A 21,571-nucleotide genomic window follows, 5' to 3' on the forward strand; every position below is an offset into this window, starting at 1 on the left:
AGACAGAATATGAATAAATGTCCTACTGCTACTGTTGGTCTGTAGGTCATATTACTGCAAAATTCAAATGTACAAACATGTATCTGAAATGCATCCATACACATCAACAACCAGTGTTTTATATAGCTTGATAACACAAATGACATATTGGTCTCCACTACCACATACAAGTGTCAAATATATCCGTAATGCAGACGTACAGTAGGCTACACCATAATGCTAGCCTACTGTAGCCTGTCAAAATGAATCACACACAGGCCTATAATATCAGATGTAAAGACAAGATGAAATTGACAATAGTTAGGTAGCACAATGGCGCATGAAAGAGACCGACTCTGATTTTGAAACCAAAATATGCAACCCATGATTTTTGAGATCTACAGTATATATTATCAAAAAAGAGGACATCTTAAGGGTTCTAGACCCTGCCTTCAGCGAGCACATTGACCACATATAGGCCTGCTGGCGTGACTTTGATTATTGCCCAAGCGCTTCTGGCACCAATAACAAAATTCCCTCAATTGACTTGATTTAGTTACACATTTCAAATATGGACATTCTAGGCATAGTTTACCCCCGATCTTGATAAGAAATGAAGATACCAGACACATTTATTTTAAAGACAGTTGTATTTAATGGATGAGATAAATAGGAAACAAATAAAATAACAACAGTAGGCTACACCAACATTAGTTTCCATTCATACAAAGTGCCACAGTAGAGTTGCCATGATAAACTTATTTATTTTATGTTTGTTAAAAAGATAAATTGCCCTCAGTCTGTTCAAAAAGGACGAAGTTGTTCCGATGACAATACCAACCAGAGGGCGAACGAAACTTGAAAGACTTTGGTTGCAAGCAGGACGAAGGGTAACACCGGAGCGATAATGAGGTCATGAGGTGCCCAACAATGGTTGCAATTGAGATGAGCTGTGGGTGAATTTAGCGTGTATTGATGCGATAATCTAGTGCCATCGATGGTTGCAATAGGCTCCTTGTTATTTTATTATATTCCAATGCGTTCTCTAGGCTACCCGTTAGCCTATCCATTGTCACATAATGGAAAGTGTGGAAAGCTTTTTCCTGGCTAAGTTCGGCCATCAGTTGATTGACAGATGTAGGCCTACTGTAGAATGATACATTTTCCTCCAGTGTGGATGCTCGCCCACGTTTTATAGTTAGGGTCTGTCAGTATAGTTGTGGCCTTTAGTGTGGTTGGCCCTTACATAGGTGACATTTCCATTGCTAAGCAGTTGTGCGCCGGCTGAAGTACTTTCAGTTTGATGCCTTGATGCATGTATTGTGTGGCTTTAATATTTCATTTCATAAAGCTGTCAAGATGTTTATGCATTTGAGCCTATCCAAAGACGATTTCATTGAGCTGAGATTCAAACTGTAGCCTGCACGATGCCCCCTGGCGGCGATTCTAAATATTTCTTCAGATATTCAAATCCTCCTGCTCCAGGATTATTTTACTCCTGCTACCGAATGTGTCAAATAAATATCCGACATCTGTAGATGTAGTGTCCCATACCTCTATCAGGGCTGCTGATATAGCAGGATATACAGTGCATTCGGGAAGGAATCAGACCCCTTGACTTTTTCCACGCTTTGTTATGTTACAGCCACATTTACATAAGTATTCAGACCCTTTACTCAGTACTTTCATGAAGCACCTTTGGTAGCGATTACAGCTTCGAGTCTTCTTGGGTATGACACTACAAGCTTGGCACACATGTATTTGGGGAGTTTCTCCCATTCTTCTCTGTAAATCCTCTCATGCTCTGTCAGGTTGGAAAGGGAGTATTGCTGCACAGCTATTTTCAGGTCTCTCCAGAGATGTTTGATTGGGTTCTGACTGGGCCACAGAATATTCAGAGACTTGTCCTGAAGCCACTCCTGCGTTGTCCTGTTGGAAGGTGAACCTTCGCCCCAGTCTGAGGTCCTGAGCGCTCTGGAGCAGGTTTTCGTCAAGGATCTCTCTGTACTTTGCTCCATTCATCTTTCCCTCGATCCTGACTAGTCTCCCAGTCCATTGCAGCTGAAAAACATCCCCACAGCATGATGCTGCCACCACCATGCTTCACCGTAGGGATGGTGCCAGGATTCCTCCAGACATGACACTTGGCATTCAGGCAAATAGTTCAATCTTGGTTTCATCAGACCAGATCATTTTGTTTCTCATGGTCTAAGAGTCCTTTAGGTGCCTTTTGGCAAACTCCAAGTGGGCTGTCGTGCCTTTTACTGAGGAGTGGCTTCCGTCTGGCCACTTTACCATAAAGGCCTGATTGGTGGAGTGCTGCAGAGATGGTTGTCCTTCTGGAAGGTTCTCCCATCTCCACAGAGGAACTCTGGAACTCTGTCAGAGTGGCCATCGGATTCTTGGTCACCTCCCTGACCAAGGCCCTTCTCCCCCGATTGCTCAGTTTGGCTGGGTGGTCAGCTCTAGGAAGAGTGTTGGTGGTTCCAAATGTCTTCCATTTAAGAATTATGGAGGCCACTGTGTTTTTGGTACCCTTCCCCAGATCTGTGCCTTGACACAATCCTGTCTTCGGAGCTCTACGGACAATTCCTTTGACCTCATGGCTTGGTTTTTGCTCTGACATGCACTGTCAACTGTGGGACCTTATATAGACAGGTGTGTGCCTTTCCAAATCATCAACCACAAGTTGTAGAAATATCTCAAGGATAATCAATGGAAACAGGATGCACATGAGCTCAATTTCGAGTCTCATAGCAAAGGGTCTGAACACTTATGTCAATAAGGTATTTTTGAATTTTTGCTAAAATGTCTAAAAACCTGTTTTCACTTTGTCATTATGAGGTATAGTGTGTAGATTGAAGAAGAAAAAAAATATTTAATCCATCTTAGAATAAGTTTGTAACGTAACTAAATGTGGAAAAAGTCAAGGGGTCTGAATACTTTCCGAATGCACTGTATATCAAGTCTAGATGTAGTGTCCCATACCTCTTTCACAGCTGCTGATACTGCAGGATATATAGGAGGTTTGGCTGATAATGTACAGTACCAGTCAAAAGTTTGGACACACCTACTCATTCGGGGGGCTCCCGAGTGGCGCAGCGGTCTAAGGCACTGCATATCAGAGTCACTACAGACCCTGGTTCGATTCCATGCTGTATCACAACCGGCTGTGATTGGGAGTCGCATAGGGTGGCGCGCAATTGGCCCAGCGTCGTCCGGGTCAGGGTTTGGCCGGGGTAGGCCATCATTGTAAATAAGAATTTGTTCTTAACTGACTTTCCTAGTAAATAAAGGTTAAATAAAAAGTATTGGATTTTTCTTTCTTTGTACTATATTCTACGTTGTAGAGTAAGAGTGATAACATCAAAACTATGAAATAACAGACATGGAAACATGTAGTAACCGAAAAAGTGTTAAACAAATCAAAATATATTTATATTTGGGAGTCTTCAAAGTAGCCACCCTTTGCCTTGATGACAGCTATGCACACTCTTGGCATTTTCTCAACCAGCTTCATGAGGTAGTCACCTGGAATGCATTTCAATTAACAGGTGTGCCTTGTTAAAAGTTAATGTGTGGAATTTATTTCCTTCTTAATACGTTTGAGAGAATCAGTTGTGTTGTGACAAGGAAGGGGTGGTATACAGATAATATCCCTATTTGGTAAAATAGCAAGTCCATATTATGGCAAGAACAGCTCAAATAAGCAAAGAGAAATGACAGTCCGTCATTACTTTAAGACATGAAGGTCAGTCTATCCAGAAAATGTCAAGAACTTTGAAAGTTTCTTCAAGTGCAGTTGGAAAAACCATCAAGCTCTATGGTAAAACTGGCTCTCATGAGGACCACCACAGGAAAGGAAGACCCAGAGTTACCTCTGCTGCAGAGGATACGTTCATTAGAGTTAACTGCACCTCAGATCGCAGCCCAAATAAATGTAAAAGTAAGACACATCTCAACATCAACTGTTCAGAGGAGACTGTATGAATCAGACCTTCATGGTCAAATTGCTGCAAAGAAACCACAACTAAAGGACACCAGAAACATGAGCAATGGACATTAGACCGGTGGAAATCTGGCCTTTGGTCTAATGAGTCCCACGTTTTTGGTTCCAACCGCTGTGTCTTTGTGAGATGCAGAGTAGGTGAAAGGATCATCTCTGCAGGTGTGTATCAGGGATGAAGGTAAGACCCAGATGCAGACAACGTCAAATTGACAATGGTTTAATAATCCAACAGGGGCAGGCTAGACAGGTCAAGGCTGGCATGGGTCAGTAAACCAGAGGTGGGGCAACGGTACCGGACGGCAGGCAGGGTCAGGGTAGGCAGAGGTCAATAATCCAGAGGTGGGGCAAAGGTACAGGACGGCAGGCAGACTCAGGGGCAGGCAGAGTGGTCAGGCAGACGGGCTCAGAGTCAGGACAGGCAAGGGTCAAAACCAGGAGGGCGAGAAAAAGAGAGACTGGGAAAAGCAGGAGCTGAGACACAAAAATGCTGGTTGACTTGACAAACAAGATGAACTGGCAACAGACCAACAGACAACACAGGTATAAATACACAAGGGATAATGGGGAAGATGGGCGACACCTGGAGGGGGGTGGAGACAAGCACAAAGACAGGTGAAACAGATCAGGGTGTGACAGTGTGGTTCCCACTATGAAGCATGGAGGAGGAGGTATGATGTTGTGGGGGTGCTTTGCTGGTGACACTGTCAGTAATTTATTTAGAATTCAAGGCACACTTAACCAGAATGGCTACAACAGCATTCTGCAACGATACGCCATCCCATCTGGTTTGCGCTTAGTAGGATTATCATTTGTTTTTCAACAGGACAATGAACCAACAAACCTCCAGGCTGTGTAAGTACTATTTGACCAAGGAGAGTGATGGAGTGCTGCATCAGATGACCTGGCCTCCATAACCACCCGACCTCAACCCAATTGAGATGGTTTGGGATGAGTTGGACCGCAGAGTGAAGGAAAACCAGCCAACAAGTTGTCAGAATATGTGGGAACTCCTTCAATACTGTTGGAAAAGCATTCCTCATGAAGCTCGTTGAGAGAATGCCAAGAGTGTGCAAAGCTGTCAACAAGGCAAAGGGTGGCTACTTTGAAGAATCTCAATATAAAATATATTTTCATTTGTTTAACACTTTTTGGTTACTACTTGATTCCATGTGTTATTTCATAGTTATGTTTTCACTATTATACTACAATGTAGAAAATAGTAAAAATAAAGATGAGTAGGTGTGTCCAAACTTTTGGCTGGTACTGTATGTTTCTGGATTATGCTGTAATCACACTGCAATAATATTTGACTAAAGTGGAGACTAAGAGAGGGCAGCGTGCTGTGTGTGTGTGATATCTTTTTATTTCATTTTACCTTTATTTAACTAGGCAAGTCAGTGAAGAACAAATTCGTATTTACAATGACGGCCAAGGAACAGTGGGTTAACTGCCTTGTTCAGGGGCAAAACAACAGATTTTTTTCTTGTCAGCTCGGGGATTCAATTTGCGACCTTTGCGTTACTAGTCCAATACCCTAACCACTAGGCTACCTGCTGCATGTGATATCTGAACTGTAGTATGTAACTTGGAGAGAGACAGAGCAGCTCCATTCAGTGTGATGTTATTCTGCAGAAACTCTGAGGATTTACACTGGAATATATCAACGACGTGATACTCATGTACACATGTGCTCATACATTAAACTGTGTTTATGTGTGTGCGTGTGTGCAGAACTCACCGCTCTATCATAACATTACAATCAATTAGTGTGTGTGTGTGTGTGTGTGTGTGTTGTGTGTGTGTGTTCAGTTTGATACATATGTCATTTTTTCTCACTGGTCTCATGATAAAAGCTGTAACCAGCTGGTTTAGGTGTTAGTCCAATAGGTCTAAAGAAACATTGTCTCTCTCCATCTCTCCTTATTTTTCTTTCTCCAGGACTACAGTGTGTAGTAACGTTTGTGTTATTCTCCAGGACTACAGTGTGTAGTAACGTTTGTGTTATTCTCCAGGACTACAGTGTGTAGTAACATTTGTGTTATTCTCCAGGACTACAGTGTGTAGTAACGTTTGTGTTATTCTCCAGGACTACAGTGTGTAGTAACATTTGTGTTATTCTCCAGGACTACAGTGTGTTGTAACGTTTGTGTTATTCTCCAGGACTACAGTGTGTAGTAACGTTTGTGTTATTCTCCAGGACTACAGTGTGTAGTAACGTTTGTGTTATTCTCCAGGACTACAGTGTGTAGTAACATTTGTGTTATTCTCCAGGACTACAGTGTGTTGTAACGTTTGTGTTATTCTCCAGGACTACAGTGTGTAGTAACATTTGTGTTATTCTCCAGGACTACAGTGTGTAGTAACGTTTGTGTTATTCTCCAGGACTACAGTGTGTAGTAACGTTTGTGTTATTCTCCAGGACTACAGTGTGTTGTAACGTTTGTGTTATTCTCCAGGACTACAGTGTGTAGTAACGTTTGTGTTATTCTCCAGGACTACAGTGTGTAGTAACGTTTGTGTTATTCTCCAGGACTACAGTGTGTAGTAACGTTTGTGTTATTCTCCAGGACTACAGTGTGTAGTAACGTTTGTGTTATTCTCCAGGACTACAGTGTGTTGTAACGTTTGTGTTATTCTCCAGGACTACAGTGTGTAGTAACGTTTGTGTTATTCTCCAGGACTACAGTGTGTAGTAACGGTTGTGTTATTCTCCAGGACTACAGTGTGTAGTAACGTTTGTGTTATTCTCCAGGACTACAGTGTGTAGTAACATTTGTGTTATTCTCCAGGACTACAGTGTGTTGTAACGTTTGTGTTATTCTCCAGGACTACAGTGTGTAGTAATGTTTGTGTTATTCTCCAGGACTACAGTGTGTAGTAACGTTTGTGTTATTCTCCAGGACTACAGTGTGTAGTAACGTTTGTGTTATTCTCCAGGACTACAGTGTGTAGTAACGTTTGTGTTATTCTCCAGGACTACAGTGTGTAGTAACGTGGGCAGTGCTCTGAAGGCAGTGGATGTGAAGATAGAGAACACTACAGAGGACAACACACACCTGGATGTCTTCTGTGTCAAAGACAAGGGTCAGTACACACAGACACACACAGACATGCACACACACACTCACGCACACATGCACGTATGCATGCACACATACACACACACACAAGCGACGCGCATGCCCCGCCCACCTGAGGATCTGTCTTTGTCAGCCATTTATTTCCTGTGTTTGAGGGGTGCAAAATCTACTTGTCTCTTATATCTTGCTGGATTGATTGCTTTCATTTACTCTGGCAATTCTTTCCCACTCTTCCTTGTGCCATTTGTTTTTTCCCGTTAACGTTACGATCGCAGAAACGTTTGTAATGACCAGTCAAACACACTAGTAATGGCTAAAATGGGCTCAATGGAATACATTGTCTTTCCGTTGCATCTATATAAGAACGGAAAAGCTTGGTCGCAGATTTAAAGCACCGTCTCTACACTTACATCACAAGAAAGAGAAGAAAGATCACTTTATTTTTGTGTGTTGATTTTTGTGCAATCTCTCTCTCTCTCTCTCTCTCTCTCTCTCTCTCTCTCTCTCTCTCTCTCTCTCTCTCTCTCTCTCTCAACTGGGTTTGAATCTGGGTCATCTGTGTGCCACAAGATTGTGTTAGCCCACTGAGCTAAAGCCTCAGCTTACCCATCAACCGAGCGTGGTTCACCTCCATTACACATACACCTCTCCAGTCCAATGGACATAGAAGAGGATGGGGTTAGAAGTTGTTTTTGGACCAGGCCCCTGTTGGACGACACCCAAGGCTGATGTTTGGGTTTTAACTGAGGAACAGGAGAGTTACTGTGGGGGCTGTAACACCGCAAAGAGAGAAGAGTAAAAAGGGAAGAAACATTTAAATCTGTGCCCACTTTATTAGAGATCCGCCATGTTATAAGCCAACCAATCCATGACAACCAGCCTTTGTCTCCACTACTGAGGAGAAGGACAGATAGAAAAGCATGTCCTACCACTGTATGTTGTTACTTATAATGTTGTATATAACCTAACTGTGTCATAACATAATTGTGATATAATCGAACCTAATCTAATTATGTATTACCTTTCAGGTGTTCCATGTGGAGACCCCCCTGCCTTCCCCAACACACATCTCCAGGGCCACACAGGGTTTGAGATGGGGGACGAGCTGCTGTACTCCTGTCTTCCTGGTCATGTGTTGCCCAGCGGCCACTCAGCCTTCAGCCTGCTGTGTGACAGCTGTGGAGAGTGGTACGGACTGGTACAGCTCTGTGTAAAAGGTAAATTGTGTGTGTGTGTGTGTGTGTGTGTGTGTGTGCGTCACCTGGTTTCATGTTTCCCTGACATCTCACGTCAGAGCTGTGACCTCTGACCTCTGACCACAGGAATCTGTGATGAGTTCACTCACTGTGATGAGTTCCCTTCCTGGTTATTAGTCATCCCTTTAGTGGGAACAGTGCTGCGGTCCAAGATGGCGTCACTTTGAGCGAGTGTATTTGAACATACGTCCCGATAAACAAGGAAGATTATGATCAATAATATTTCTGGTAAACTGACCCTTACTTAAATGAAGTAACAGAAGGTGATTGGAAAACACGGCGATCACACAACTACATGGGCAGAAGAAACCGAAAAGCAAGGCATGGCTGAACAGATGCTAATCAGCTCAGATGTCAGCAGCGAGACAGAATCATGTAGGCCACGTGAAGACTTTCCAGAACTCATTGCAAAATATTATTTTTCCCACTGCCACTTACATCTAGTAAGAGCCCTCCTACCAAATACAGGGCAGTCAAAAATTGTTCTGCAACCCTGACATTCTCAAAGCCATCTTTGAAAACTGGCCATCATTGAAAAGACAACAGAGACAAATCACATATAAATGGAGTTTCTCTCAGCCACTATGCAGCAGCTCCTCAACCAGGTGTCAACCCACAGTAAAAAAATACTAACAATGGAAGCTAAAGTACAGAAACTGCAACAGGTGATTCGCCAGCTGTGACAGAATGTCATGGAAGTCCAGCGCCACAGCCGGAGATGGAACCTGAAACTACATGGGGTGCGAGAAGAAGATGGGGAGAACATACGGAGCGTTACCATTGACAACCTCGGGAAAGTAGCACCCAGGATTCAAGACAAGCTCCCGGATGTCGTCGATGTGGTGCACTGCCTGGGACAACTAAGATATGACGGATCTCCGCGGACAACCATCATGCGGTTTACAATGATAATCTACAGAGATGTCGTATGGAAAGAAGCCAAGGAGTCCAAGAAGATCGACTGCCATGACGTCAAGTGAATGTCATGAGAGTACTGAATGTTTAAAAAAAAAAAAAATATTGTTTTTTTAAAATACATTTTATCCCCTTTTCTCCCCAATTTTCGTGGTATCCAATCGCTAGTAATTACTATCTTGTCTCATCGCTACAACTCCCGTACGGGCTCGGGAGAGACGAAGGTCGAAAGCCATGCGCCCTCCGAAGCACAACCCAACCAAGCCGCACTGCTTCTTTAACACAGCGCGCCTCCAACCCGGAAGCCAGCCGCACCAATGTGTCGGAGGAAACACCGTGCCCCTGGCCCCCTTGGTTAGCGCGCACTGCGCCCAGTCCACCACAGGAGTCGCTGGAGCGCGATGAGACAAGGAAATCCCTACCGGCCAAACCCTCCCTAACCCGGACGACGCTAGCCCAATTGTGCGTCGCCCCACAGACCTCCCGGTCGCGGCCGGCTGCGACAGAGCCTGGGCGCGAACCCAGAGACTCTGGTGGCGCAGTTAGCACTGCGATGCAGTGCCCTAGACCACTGCGCCACCCGGGAGGCCCAAGTACTGAATGTTTTGACAACACTGTGGTCAGGTATATACCTACATTGAATTGAAATCGAAGTCAAATGAAAATGTTAAGAGTAATTTAGCTAGCTCTTGAGTAATAAGTCGGTTGTCATTTTTACATTCATCCCATTTTATATCACCAGGTTCGTACATGTTAATACGTTTTCATCAAATTGATCACAACTACCTCGATTTAGGGTAGTCTAGTTCTTTCTCTAAGCTCAGGTTTCCTTACTAGCTACCTAGCTTACTAGTTCAACTAGTTAACCTGTTACGGCTGTCGTCGGAATGAGACCAAGGTGCAGCGTGGTAGGCGTACATTTGGAATTTATTAAATGAACACCAAAAAAACAAGAAAGATAAACGACACGTAAAGTATAGTAGCGCTAAACCAGCAACTAAGCAACTTAGCCGAGTGTGGTTCCCAATCAGAGGCAGCTGTCTATCGTTGTCTCTGATTGGGAATCCTACTTAGGCAGTCCTTTTTCCCTCTTTCATTTGTGGGTTCTTATTTTTGCACTGGTTGTTATTTTGCCCTGCAGAACGTCACGTGCGCTTTGGTCCACTTCTTCCCATGACGATCGTGACAGTAATAATAATATTAATAATACACATTTTAAAAAGACAATAAATGATCTAAAAGATTTTAAAAAACAAAAAAAACAGTCATCACTTCAGTTCCATACAATTCTATAATTATATTTTCATGTGAAGTGCAATACTTTTTGCTCAAGTCAATGTACTACATACGGAATAGGGCGCCATTTTAGATATGCCCTAGGCCTAGGGTCTGATTTATGCCTGTTACAAAACAGCATCCCAGTTGTGAGCGAGAGATATAAACGGGTGTCATGACACCTCTGTGATAGATGCCATCACTAGGCATGTGGAGTAGGAGAAGAGGGGGAGGAGGGAAGGAAGGGGGAGAGGAGGAAGACAGCTAGCTAGCCTGGACTAGGAGACAGAATGCCAAGTCCACGTTGACTACGAGTCTCTATACTGTGTGTGCGCACGCTGCATTCTGGGTATGTGTGTGCTTGTGGCTGATTCTGTGTTTTCTCCCCCCCCCCCCACCCTCTCTCTCTTTTTCTCTCTCTGTATCTACAGACAAGACAGAGGCCCACATTGACTATGAAGATAAGTTCACTGATGACGATCACCACCTCTCCTACAACACCCCTACTGAGGAGGACACACAGGAGGAACCGGTAGAAGAGGAGATGCAAGAGGAGACGGCATATGTAAATGTGGAGGAGGACACAGGAGAAGAGGGGCACAGGGATCAGGAGCAGCAGGAGGCCAGCTTCAGCATGACGGAAGTAGAGGAGCAGGATGTGGAGACGGGAGGAGAGGAGGAAGCGCAGGGAGGAGAGGAGCTGTCTGTGGGAGAGGAGGAGCAGCAGGAGGAGGACGTGGGGGAAGGACTGGTGACTGGAAGAAAGGAAGAGGAGCTGGAAGACTCGACAGACCATCCCGTCGATGACGAGAAGCAGGAGGAGCAGGAGGCGCAGGAGGAGGGGATGGGTATGTCGGAGGCGACTGAGGCGCCCGTCTCCCTGCTTTCCCAGAAGCACCTGTTCTGGTTCCCCTCAGAGGCCTTCCAGGAGGCGGGACATGTGGAACCCACCCACCCGCCAGTCACACAGGACACACCCCCTGAGGGAGACAACCGTGTCAGGGCCTCCGGCAGCGAATCAGAGGAGAGCAAGGAAGACAACAGCCAACCAGAGGAGACAAAGGATCATGACAGCCATGAGGGTCAATTCCAACAACCAATTGACCACAATGACCATGATGACCACGAAGATGATGTTGACCATGAACATATTGACCGTGAATATGATCATGATGATCAAACAGATCCTGACCACGATGAAAGTTCTGAACAAGTTTTTGATGGTGAAGACCATGTCATTGAACACCTTGACCACGATGATCCTGATACCCATGATGGCCATGAACATGACAACCATGAAAGCTATGATAGTGAAGAGGCCCACCGTGAGGACCAAGGAGAACACAAGGAGGATGACCATGAGAAGGGGGGTCGGTATGATAACGGACACGACGAGCATTACAACATGGGTGAACACGAGGAGGATGACCGCATTCAATATCACAGCCACGGTGAACATGATGATCATAAAGACCATGACCACGATGATGTAACGGATCACCATGACGATGATGATCATGACCACTTAGATCCTAGCGATCACCACGATGACCATGAAGACCAAGACCATGTCCACGACCATGATCACCTTGATGACCATGACGATCAAGATGACCATGACCACGACGACCATGAAGATGGCCATTTAGTCCATCCCATTGGAATGACAACAGGCGAGCCTCAGAATGTAACCCAGGAGGCGGCGGGAGGAGAACCCACAGCCAGCACAGACGAGACCTGGTTGGACGGCTACCCTGTCAGTCAGGAGGAGACCGGCACTGAAAAAGTGGGAGGCGGCTCCACAGAGGAAGGGGTGGAGCCTGAGGTGCGAGAGGAGGAAGAGGAGGGTCTTGTGGTTGTCGGGGTGACAGACCGGCCCAATGAGGTGGAGATGAGTCATCCCATCCCATTCACGGGCGTCCCTCACGTTCCCCTGTCCCCCACGCAGGAGGCGGACCCTGTGGAGCAGGATCAGGACCAGGTGGGAGGACTCAGCCCTGCAGCCTCACCCGACTTACCCCTCTCCCCTGAGGCCACATCCTCAGATTCCTATTCAGCCGACTACACCACGCCCTCTCTGACATCGTCACTGGATGACGTCACCCCCAGAAACGCAGCCAGGCCTTCTCCCACAGACTCCTGGGAAACTACGGATCATGTGCACCCCTTCCTGGAGCACGGCCCCGCCCCCACGGCATGGACTGATGATGTCATTGACGAGGAGGAACGTGGAGCCGAGCACAACCTGACTCGACACAGCGGGGAGAGGGAGGGGGAGGAAGGGGAGAGGGAAGGCAAGACAGGGGAGGCAGGGTGTACCGGAGGTGAGGAGGACTGCCCCCCTCCACCTCCTCCCTCCTCCGGCAGGGGGCCCACGGTGGCGGCCATTGTCATTGCTGTGTGCACGGTTGCCCTGGCAGCCGCCGTCGGTGCGTGGTGTTACCGGCGGAAACAGCAGAAGAGCTCGATGTACGAGATGAACGGGAAGGGTCAGAGTCACAGCAGACATGGACAACAGATAGAGATGCAACAGAAGGTCTAAGAGCGAGAGAGAAAGAGAGAGACAGTGCGGCTGCAGAGAGTGGAGGGAGGCTTGAGGAGGGTGAGGTGATGTGGGTTGGGGTATTTGGGGGGTGTGAGTTGAACAGCCACACACTACACCTGCAGACACAGAAGAATGAGTTGACGGGTGAGGAAGGGGTGAGGGTATTTGAACAGTGAGGGTTGGGGCTGAGGAAGTGTTGAGGGTTGGTGGTTAGGGTCGGGTAGAGGGACGAGGGAATGAGATGAGTGGCTATGCTATGCTAATGGTAGCAGGAGTTTTCAACTCTGGCGACGAACGAGAAGGGACTCCTCCTCCAGAGCTCTGGGACATTGTGGTTCAGAATCATACCTGTTTATTACTGTTATTATTGTGTAATTACCATGTTGTTACTGTGTTATTACCATGTTATTACTGTCTTTCATGTTATTTTGATTTCATTGTTCTTGTGTGAGACAATTGAACTGTGTCATGTTGTATTATTAGGGCTCTACGTTACTATGTAGTTGTGTAACATTGTGCATGATTGTAAGGATTCCTTGTTTCTCACGATGACATCAGCATTTGAAATTGCTGTCTGAGTTGGCACCCTGATTTGAGTGGATGCATTCAGGGTCCTATTCATTAGGCACCAAATGGAAAAAATTGACTGAAACAGGGAAGGATTACCTGAACTTGTCCCATAAGAAACGCTAGTTTTCGTTTTCCATTACAAAACGTTCTTCCTACAGTGTGCTCTATTGAATACAACCAAGTAGATGTTCCAACGTCCATACCTCCTCTGACACTACCTAAAGACTTGGTTGAAGATAACCAAGGTTAAAACAAGAGGATTCTAATATCCCATAACTCTTTGCATAAATGTGGAAGATTTTTAAACTAAGGGACCAGCGATGCTAGTTATCAACGGCTCTGGTCCAGTAATGCTGCGTTTAGACGAGGGACGCAAAAAACGTTATTACATGTCGGCAAGAAAGCAAAAAAGATGGCGACGGCAAAAACAACGGTATGAGTTTCTAAGGTGATTTCAGTAAACAATCAGTGCAAACAACATCCAGTAGAAAACAACGCTACCGCAGACGGCTAAAGTTAAACGATTTGCTCTCATTGAAAACAATCACACCAGTTTGCCATCAACCGTCTACCTTGTACCATTTAAACGCGGCATAAATCTGATTATTTCGTTTTCCGAACCTGGGTATCTTCAACCTAGCCTAAAGACATGAAGTAGAAAATAATAGAATAGACATTACAGATATAGTTTTATAATTCAAACGAATAAACCATAGAATTAACCATTTTTGTATGTAAGGGAACGCTAAAGCCTTGTTCACACTGCAGGCCTTAATGCTGAAATCAGTTATGTTTTCACAACCGCTTTGGAATACTGACTATCGATCCAAACAGCAGTGGTGGAAAAAGTACCCAAAAGTCATACTTGAGTAAAAGTAAAGATACCTTCATAGAAAATTACTTAAGTAAAAGGGACTGTCACCCAGTAAAACACTACTTGAGTAAAACTCAAAAAGTATCAAAAGTAAAACTATTAATAGTTTTAAATTCCTTATATTAATCAAACAGACACCACCATTTTCTTGTTTTTTGTTTATTTACGGATAGCCAGGGCACACTCCAACACTCAGACATAATTTACAAACAAAGCATGTGTGTGTAGTGAGTCCGTCTGATCAGAGGCAGTAGGGATGTTCTCTTGATAAGTGCATGAATTTGACAATTTTCCTGTCCTGCTAAGTATTCAAAAATGTAACGAGTACTTTTGGGTGTCAGGGAAAATGTATGGAGTAAAAAGTACATTATTTTCTTTAAGAATGTAATGAAGTAAAAGTAAAAGTTGCCAGAGATTTAAAAAGTAAAGTACAGATACCCCAAAAAGCTACTTAATAGTACTTTCAAGTATTTTTACTTTAGTACTTTACACCACTGCCAAACAGCAAGTTACAAGTGACCATATGGGATTTGTGTGTGTTCAGACAGCAGTCATTTGCTGACATGGCTACGCTAGTTGTCATAGTTATGACGGATGAGTGTGCAGTGGTGTAAGCTGATTGGTGGTGGTGCTCGTGCTTCTTATCACTCAGAAGTTATGTAGAAAGCTATGGTGACAACAATGCCTGCCATGGACGTTTCCCAGTCTCTTTGAATGTTAAAAATCATAGTGATAAAACACTTTTAAAGCCTCAAAAGGAGTCATTTTTGTCAAGCCACAGCAGTCAACTAGCTAGATAGGTAGCTGTTTAGCTTTTGTAGCACATTCACTAATTTGTTTGTAAACAATTAAAGGGAGAAAAAACATTTTTTACTTCATATTCATCTCCAGCACCACCACAACATCAACATATACGAAGTGGCTCGTTTCTATGTTTTGTAGCAAAAAAGATAGTGGAAGATAAGTGTTTCCAATGACATCATCAGTGTGCATCATGTGATTTTAAACCAATTATGGTTACAATGATGAGTAGCTATTGCCACACCAATGATGTCATTGGAAACACTTATTTTCCTCTATGTTTTTTTACTACTAAACATAGACATTTTCACATACAGTATGTTGATGTAGAGGTGGTGCTGGAAATGATGAATGTGAAGTTGTTCTTGTCAAACTGTCAGCAGAGTAGCTAGCAAACAACAAGATATGCCAAATCACATTCTAAAAACTATTTGAGGGCAAATGAATTAGATTTGACTGTTCAGACACAAGTTGCATGGCGACAGATTTGTATCTGACTTCAAACCACCTACAAAGGTTGTTTGAAATGTGACTTGACTGCAGGAAAAATAACAGATTCAAATCGGATATGCAAAGTCACTTCAAACTGCTAATGTGAACAAGGCTTTAGATTGGCACCATATTATGGTGTGTATAAAATGTACATTTTTGTATGGATGGAAATTTGTACATTTCTGGGGGTTAACAAGAGGTGAGATATATTATCAGACAGTCAGTGCAAGGTAGAGAGGAGAGGAACGTGGGGAGAGCGAAGTAGAGGTAAAGGGAGAGGGGGGAATCAAACATATAGAGACTTGTCTAGATGGAGTGTGTGTGTCTGCTAAATGACTAAAATGTAAAACATTTGTGCACATGTGTGCGTGTAAGTGTTGGTTTTGACAGAGACGGCTGGAGAGAGATTTAGAGTAGGAGTCCAGACTGCAGACTCAGTTCAGAGACAGAGACGGGGGGTTAGGGGCATAATCTGGTGTCTGTGTGTGTACGTGCATGTTTGTGTGCGTGTGTATATGTGTGTATCATACCGGTGTGATCTGCTGGTCAGCGGTGTGACGTGTTTGAAGATTTCCAGACTGCATTGGGAGATGCCGCCGAGTGATCAGAACATCAGACGAACTGACGCTACCATGACAACACAGGCAGACAGACAGTCAGACAGTCAGACAAAGACCTGCTACACACAAAAGTGTTCCCCCCCCATTTTGATCTCTATATTTGGGTCAATTAAAATAAATGTACTAAGTTAGTCAGAAACTTCTAAAATCTTTATCAATGCAGAGTTGAAATGGAGGATGTTGTGTGAACTAATATACAAGGGTATCTGCATACGTTAGCATGTGGCCTTGATTAATATGTTAACTTTTTTATTCATAAGAATAAATGTTTCAGATGAATAATAAATGTTTATAATGTAATAAATGTTTCAGATGACAAAGACTACAGAGATGGATGAATAACATACCGTACATAGCTCCATTTTCCTCACACACAACAGCACAACATTGTAAAACTCACTACTATATTTATTGGGCTGCAGGTAGCCTAGCGGTTTGAGCGTTGGGACAGAAACTGAAAGGTCACTAGTTTGAATCTTGTGCCGAAAAGGTGCAAAATCTGTCGATGTGCCCTTGGGCAAGGCACTTAATCCAAATTGCTCCAGGGTTGCCGTTGATATTGGCAGACCCTGGCTGTGACCCCACTCTCCGAGGGTGTCTCAGGGAGAGTTGGGATATGCAAAACCCCCAAAAAATACATTTCTAACGTGTGAAATTATTATAAAAGTTTATACCGCAGTGTGATTTAGGATTTGTTGTAGCTTCTTTAACCATGTCCATGACAGAAAGAGACAATTTATTTGACTGGAGTTTAAATAAACTAACAGCACAAAACACATGTAGCATAATACATACATAATATTGCCATACCAACCCATATATCAATGTTATGGTTCTTTTCATTGTTTGTGGGGGAAATGATGGCCATAGTGTTCTATAGTTGTAAAAAGTATCTGTATACTATTCAGTATTAAATGTCTTGTTTTTTGTAAACTGTTTTGAAGAGTGATGTTGGTGGTGAAGATGGGGGTTATGTAAAAAAACTGTGTTTTTCTGTAATGAGTCTATCTATCAATGTTGTGCTGTTCTGTAAGAGTAAAATAGCCAAATACCACACTCTCTGTACCTTCACGACAGTATTTGAGTCAATGATTGATTGATTGATAAATTCAGTTCCTTACCCACACAGGTGCTCAGCCCATATGGTTTTGTAATATAATTATTATTGACAGAAACTGCTCAGATGTCCTCACAGGGTGAACTCTACTGCTTCCTGGTCTCTTTATGACATCATCTCTGTCTGGTCCATCCGTTTCTAGATATTGGTTCCATTGAACAACAGTGTTAGGATGAAGTGTGTTTGTGTGTGTTCTAATAATAAACTCATAAATCTATAATTTTGTGATGCTAAGCGGTGTGTGTGTGTGATTGCATGCATGCGGGCACTTTTCAAACATAATGGAAAAGAACGAGACAATATGTACATGGCTAGTTTTCCAACATAAAGACAATGATTTTCAAATAGTTCATATCAACTCTCAGTCACTGTTGACTAAGTTTGGAGTTTTTTCCTTTCTCTTCTCGACCGTGGCTGCCTCTTGATAATGAGAAGGTCACTTACTTTCTCATCTTTTCCTCTTGCGTATGTGTGTGTGTGTGTGTGTGTGTGTGTGTGTGTGTGTGTGTGTGTGTGTGTGTGTGTGTGTGTGTGTGTGTGTGTGTGTGTGTGTGTGTGTGTGTGTGTGTGTGTGTGTATTTGTGGTTGACTCTACGTAAGTATGAGTGTCTCTCACATCCAATGGTCTCTCTGTGAGCTACGATCTACAACCTACGACTCCTCATAATCAGAATTTAACAGTGACCTGGTCTGAACTATGAACTCTGACCTCTAGCTGGCTCTCTGATGTCTGTACACCCACCGCTTCGACGTCTGCAAATTTTCTTTAGAAACAGTTAGAGAAAGAGGCAGGAGGGCAGGAAAATAGAGAGAGACAGGGAGGGACAGAGGAAACGAGACAGAAAGAGGAGGATGAAGACAGAGAAAGAGAGGGGGATAATAGAGAGAGAGTGACAGAGTAAGGGTGAGAGAGAGAATGTTCCCCAGTGGGTTTTTCTCACCACTGGGTGATAAATGGCACTGAGACTCCATGTTCAAACATGACTGTTTTCTCTGGCTGCTATCCTCTCCTACGCTAAGCTCTCTGTCTCTCTCTCCTGCTTCCTCCACTCTCTCTCTTTCTCTCCCTTCCTCCACTCAGGTTTCTCTCTCCCTCTCCCTCCGATCTGCTTTGGCCCAGGCCCGATCCGGTTTCATCAAATGGACCCGCACCATCTCATCCTCTCCCCTCCTGTCCAGTAGAAAGATCTCTATGGGACAGCTCTGTCAGGCTATATGTGTGCCATGACCCACCTTTGATACAAATAATAAAACATTCAATTGAATGTACAGTAAAACAAAGCATTGCAGGTTTTTCCTTCACAAGATCAGTGAGAAGGTGACAACAGGAGCAACAAGGAAAAATCTAAAATACATAGTTTGATCAAAACAATACAGATTATTAGAAACATTATTGGAGCTCAAACAAATCCTATTATGCTTCACAACTCCTATGATGCTCTGTTGCCTATGCATTACACTGCAGGAACAGCAGGACTGGCACAGGGCTGAGTGTTGGGTTGAGGGCTGGGCACAAGGCTGGGCGTTGGGTTGAGGGCTGAGGGCTGGGAACAAGGCTGGACGTTGGGTTGAGGGCTGAGGGCTGGGCACAAGGCTAATTGGAATGAATGGCAGTAGAGGCATAGGTGATGCATTTCCTGCTTTTACTTATGCAGGAAAATAAAAGTAAGGCATGTGATATATCAGATTGTTTTTATATAAATACTGATTGCCTGCCCCGATCTTCTCTCTCTCTCCCTCGCTGGCTCACCTGCTCCTCTTTGCAACCTCGCCAGCTCCTCTTTATCTTTGCAATGAAAAACACGAGTGTGCGTTTGGTCTTCGGTTTGTTGCGTGTAGAATAGCTCAGCCTACTCATTGATAGCCCCTACTTTAGTGAACTTGCACGAGACATTGCAAGCCAACAAATACAGCATTGCGATTGCCTATATCTTTTGATTACCGATGCAGGGTTTTGACTGTCTGCCTTGAGGCCGACATGCCTACCTATTACCTATGCATGGCTGTGCCCCTCCCATCTCTCTCTCCTGCTAGCTCGCTCTGTCTTTGCTGTGTAATATGCAAGAGTTTGTGTTCTCGAAGTAGACTATGGCAAATAGTTTCCTCCGTTGCAAAAATACTGAATCTTAGGAGTCGATAGGTTGAAGCTTGACACCCAGAAATGTGAGTCGACACCGGGAGTCTACTGGCAAGGAGTCGAGGAATCGATTATTTTGGAGTCGACCCCCACTAGTACTCTAAAACGGCTCAAACTAAAAATCACTGGTCTAAATCAACATTTGGAAAGGAAAGTTCACCTGTATTGGACTGGTAAAAAAACGTGGAAGGATAGGATGGCCTGAGATGGAGAGGTAAAAAGAAAGATAGACTCACCAGCTATAGAGAGGTAGAAGTTGTTGACTTCCCTGGCTCCTTTTGAAACAGCCAGACACATCTGACAGAGATGATTTAGTGCTTCCTTGTATAGCAAAATATCTTATCATCCCAGTCACCTCAGGTGAACTTCATGAAGGTATCAACACCTGTGCTTTCATATCCTGACACACCCACTCCCTAAAGTTGAGGGAATGAAAATAACTTCCTTGTTTATTAAATGATTTGGAAGATAATTCATACAATAGTTCAATTTATTAGCAATGGAGAGGTTTCAGATTGACTGTTGCCTTAAAATTAAATTCACAATTCTAAACCAACTGGACTGCACATTACTCAAATCCTTCAGGTGTGTGTCTGTGTGTGTATGTGTCTGTGTGTGCAGGGTTGTGGAGTAACTGATTACAAAACGTAACTGATTACAGTTCAAGTTATCAGATGTTTTTTTGTAATCAGATTAAAACGGAGTGATTACTTATACATTCAGATATACCTTTCTGTTTTTTCAATGACATCCAATTCCGCATTGAAAAGGTAGCAAGTTGTAAGTGTTTCACTTGAGCGAGTCTCACCACAAGTCAGAGACCACTATTATGACACGTTTGATAGATTATTTTTGTCTTCTTCTAATGCCTCTTAATGGGAAAGTAATCCAAAAGTAACGTAAAATAATCTGATTATGTTACTGAGTTTGGATAATCCAAAAATGTCATTACTGATTACAATTTTGGACAGGTAAATAATAACTGTAACAGATTACATTTGTGTGTTTGTGTAGTCAAGATTTCTATTCTACTCTATTCTTTGTGGATCAGACCCTTTTTTTTAAATTTTCCACTTAAAATGACATGCCCAAATCTAACTGCCTGTAGCTCAGGACCTGAAATGAATGTAGGAGAATATAACACATTAGATCTGGTTAAAGATAATACAAACAAAAAAACATGCGTTTCTATTTTGTTTTATCTTTGAAATGCAAGAGAATGGCCATCATATAATATTGCAATATAGGCGCAATTTAGATTTTAGAGCAGTGTGTGTGCAAAGTTTCAGATGAATCCAGTGAAGCATGGCAATACTGGACAATATTTTGTATCAGTCTGCCCAAATGTGCCAAATTGGTCAATTGATACATTTTCAAGTATATAACTATAGAAAACATACAAAATGATATGGTGATACAAAATATAAGTTTACACACTCCCAGGAATGTCATACATGATGGATCATTAGCTTATACATGAACATTCACACATCTAGATGGCCGGGCGGGGTGGGTGTGGAGCCAGAGACAGCAGTGGTTCAAACTGTAGAACCCAGTTCCTACATTTGAACATAAACATTTATTTTATAAAACAAAACTATAATACATTTTTATCTCTGGGACCCTCAGGATGACAAATCAGAGCAAGATTCCTGACTATAAGTACATTAATTACCTTCAGAGGTGAATGTATCAAACCAGTTGCCGTGATAAGTTTCTTGTTGTTGTGCACTCTCCTCAAACAATAGCATGGTATTATTTCACAGTAATAGCTACTGTAAATTGGACAGTGCAGTTAGATTAACAAGAATGTGAGCATTCTGCCCATATAAGACATATCTATGTCCTGGAAAGTTTGCTGTTACTTACAACAGTCATGCTAATGACATTAGCCTTCGTTA

The 21,571-nt window shown here is 43.4% G+C and overlaps 1 protein-coding gene across 1 annotated transcript in view; it reads left to right on the forward strand.

The window, feature by feature from the left end:
* Nucleotides 1-17,753, forward strand: part of LOC129819895 (sushi domain-containing protein 5-like) — a 29,043-nt gene extending 11,290 nt beyond the window's left edge. The window contains exons 3-5 of the mRNA XM_055876580.1: nt 6,963-7,072; nt 8,097-8,285; nt 10,946-17,753. Of these exons, the coding sequence (XP_055732555.1) occupies nt 6,963-7,072; nt 8,097-8,285; nt 10,946-13,056 (2,410 nt within the window). The 3' untranslated portion in view covers nt 13,057-17,753. The remainder of the gene's footprint in view (nt 1-6,962; nt 7,073-8,096; nt 8,286-10,945) is intronic.
* The last annotated feature ends 3,818 nt before the right edge of the window (nt 17,754-21,571 follow it).

Source organism: Salvelinus fontinalis, chromosome 22 (assembly GCF_029448725.1).
Source record: "Salvelinus fontinalis isolate EN_2023a chromosome 22, ASM2944872v1, whole genome shotgun sequence".
NCBI classification, from domain to species: domain Eukaryota; kingdom Metazoa; phylum Chordata; class Actinopteri; order Salmoniformes; family Salmonidae; genus Salvelinus; species Salvelinus fontinalis.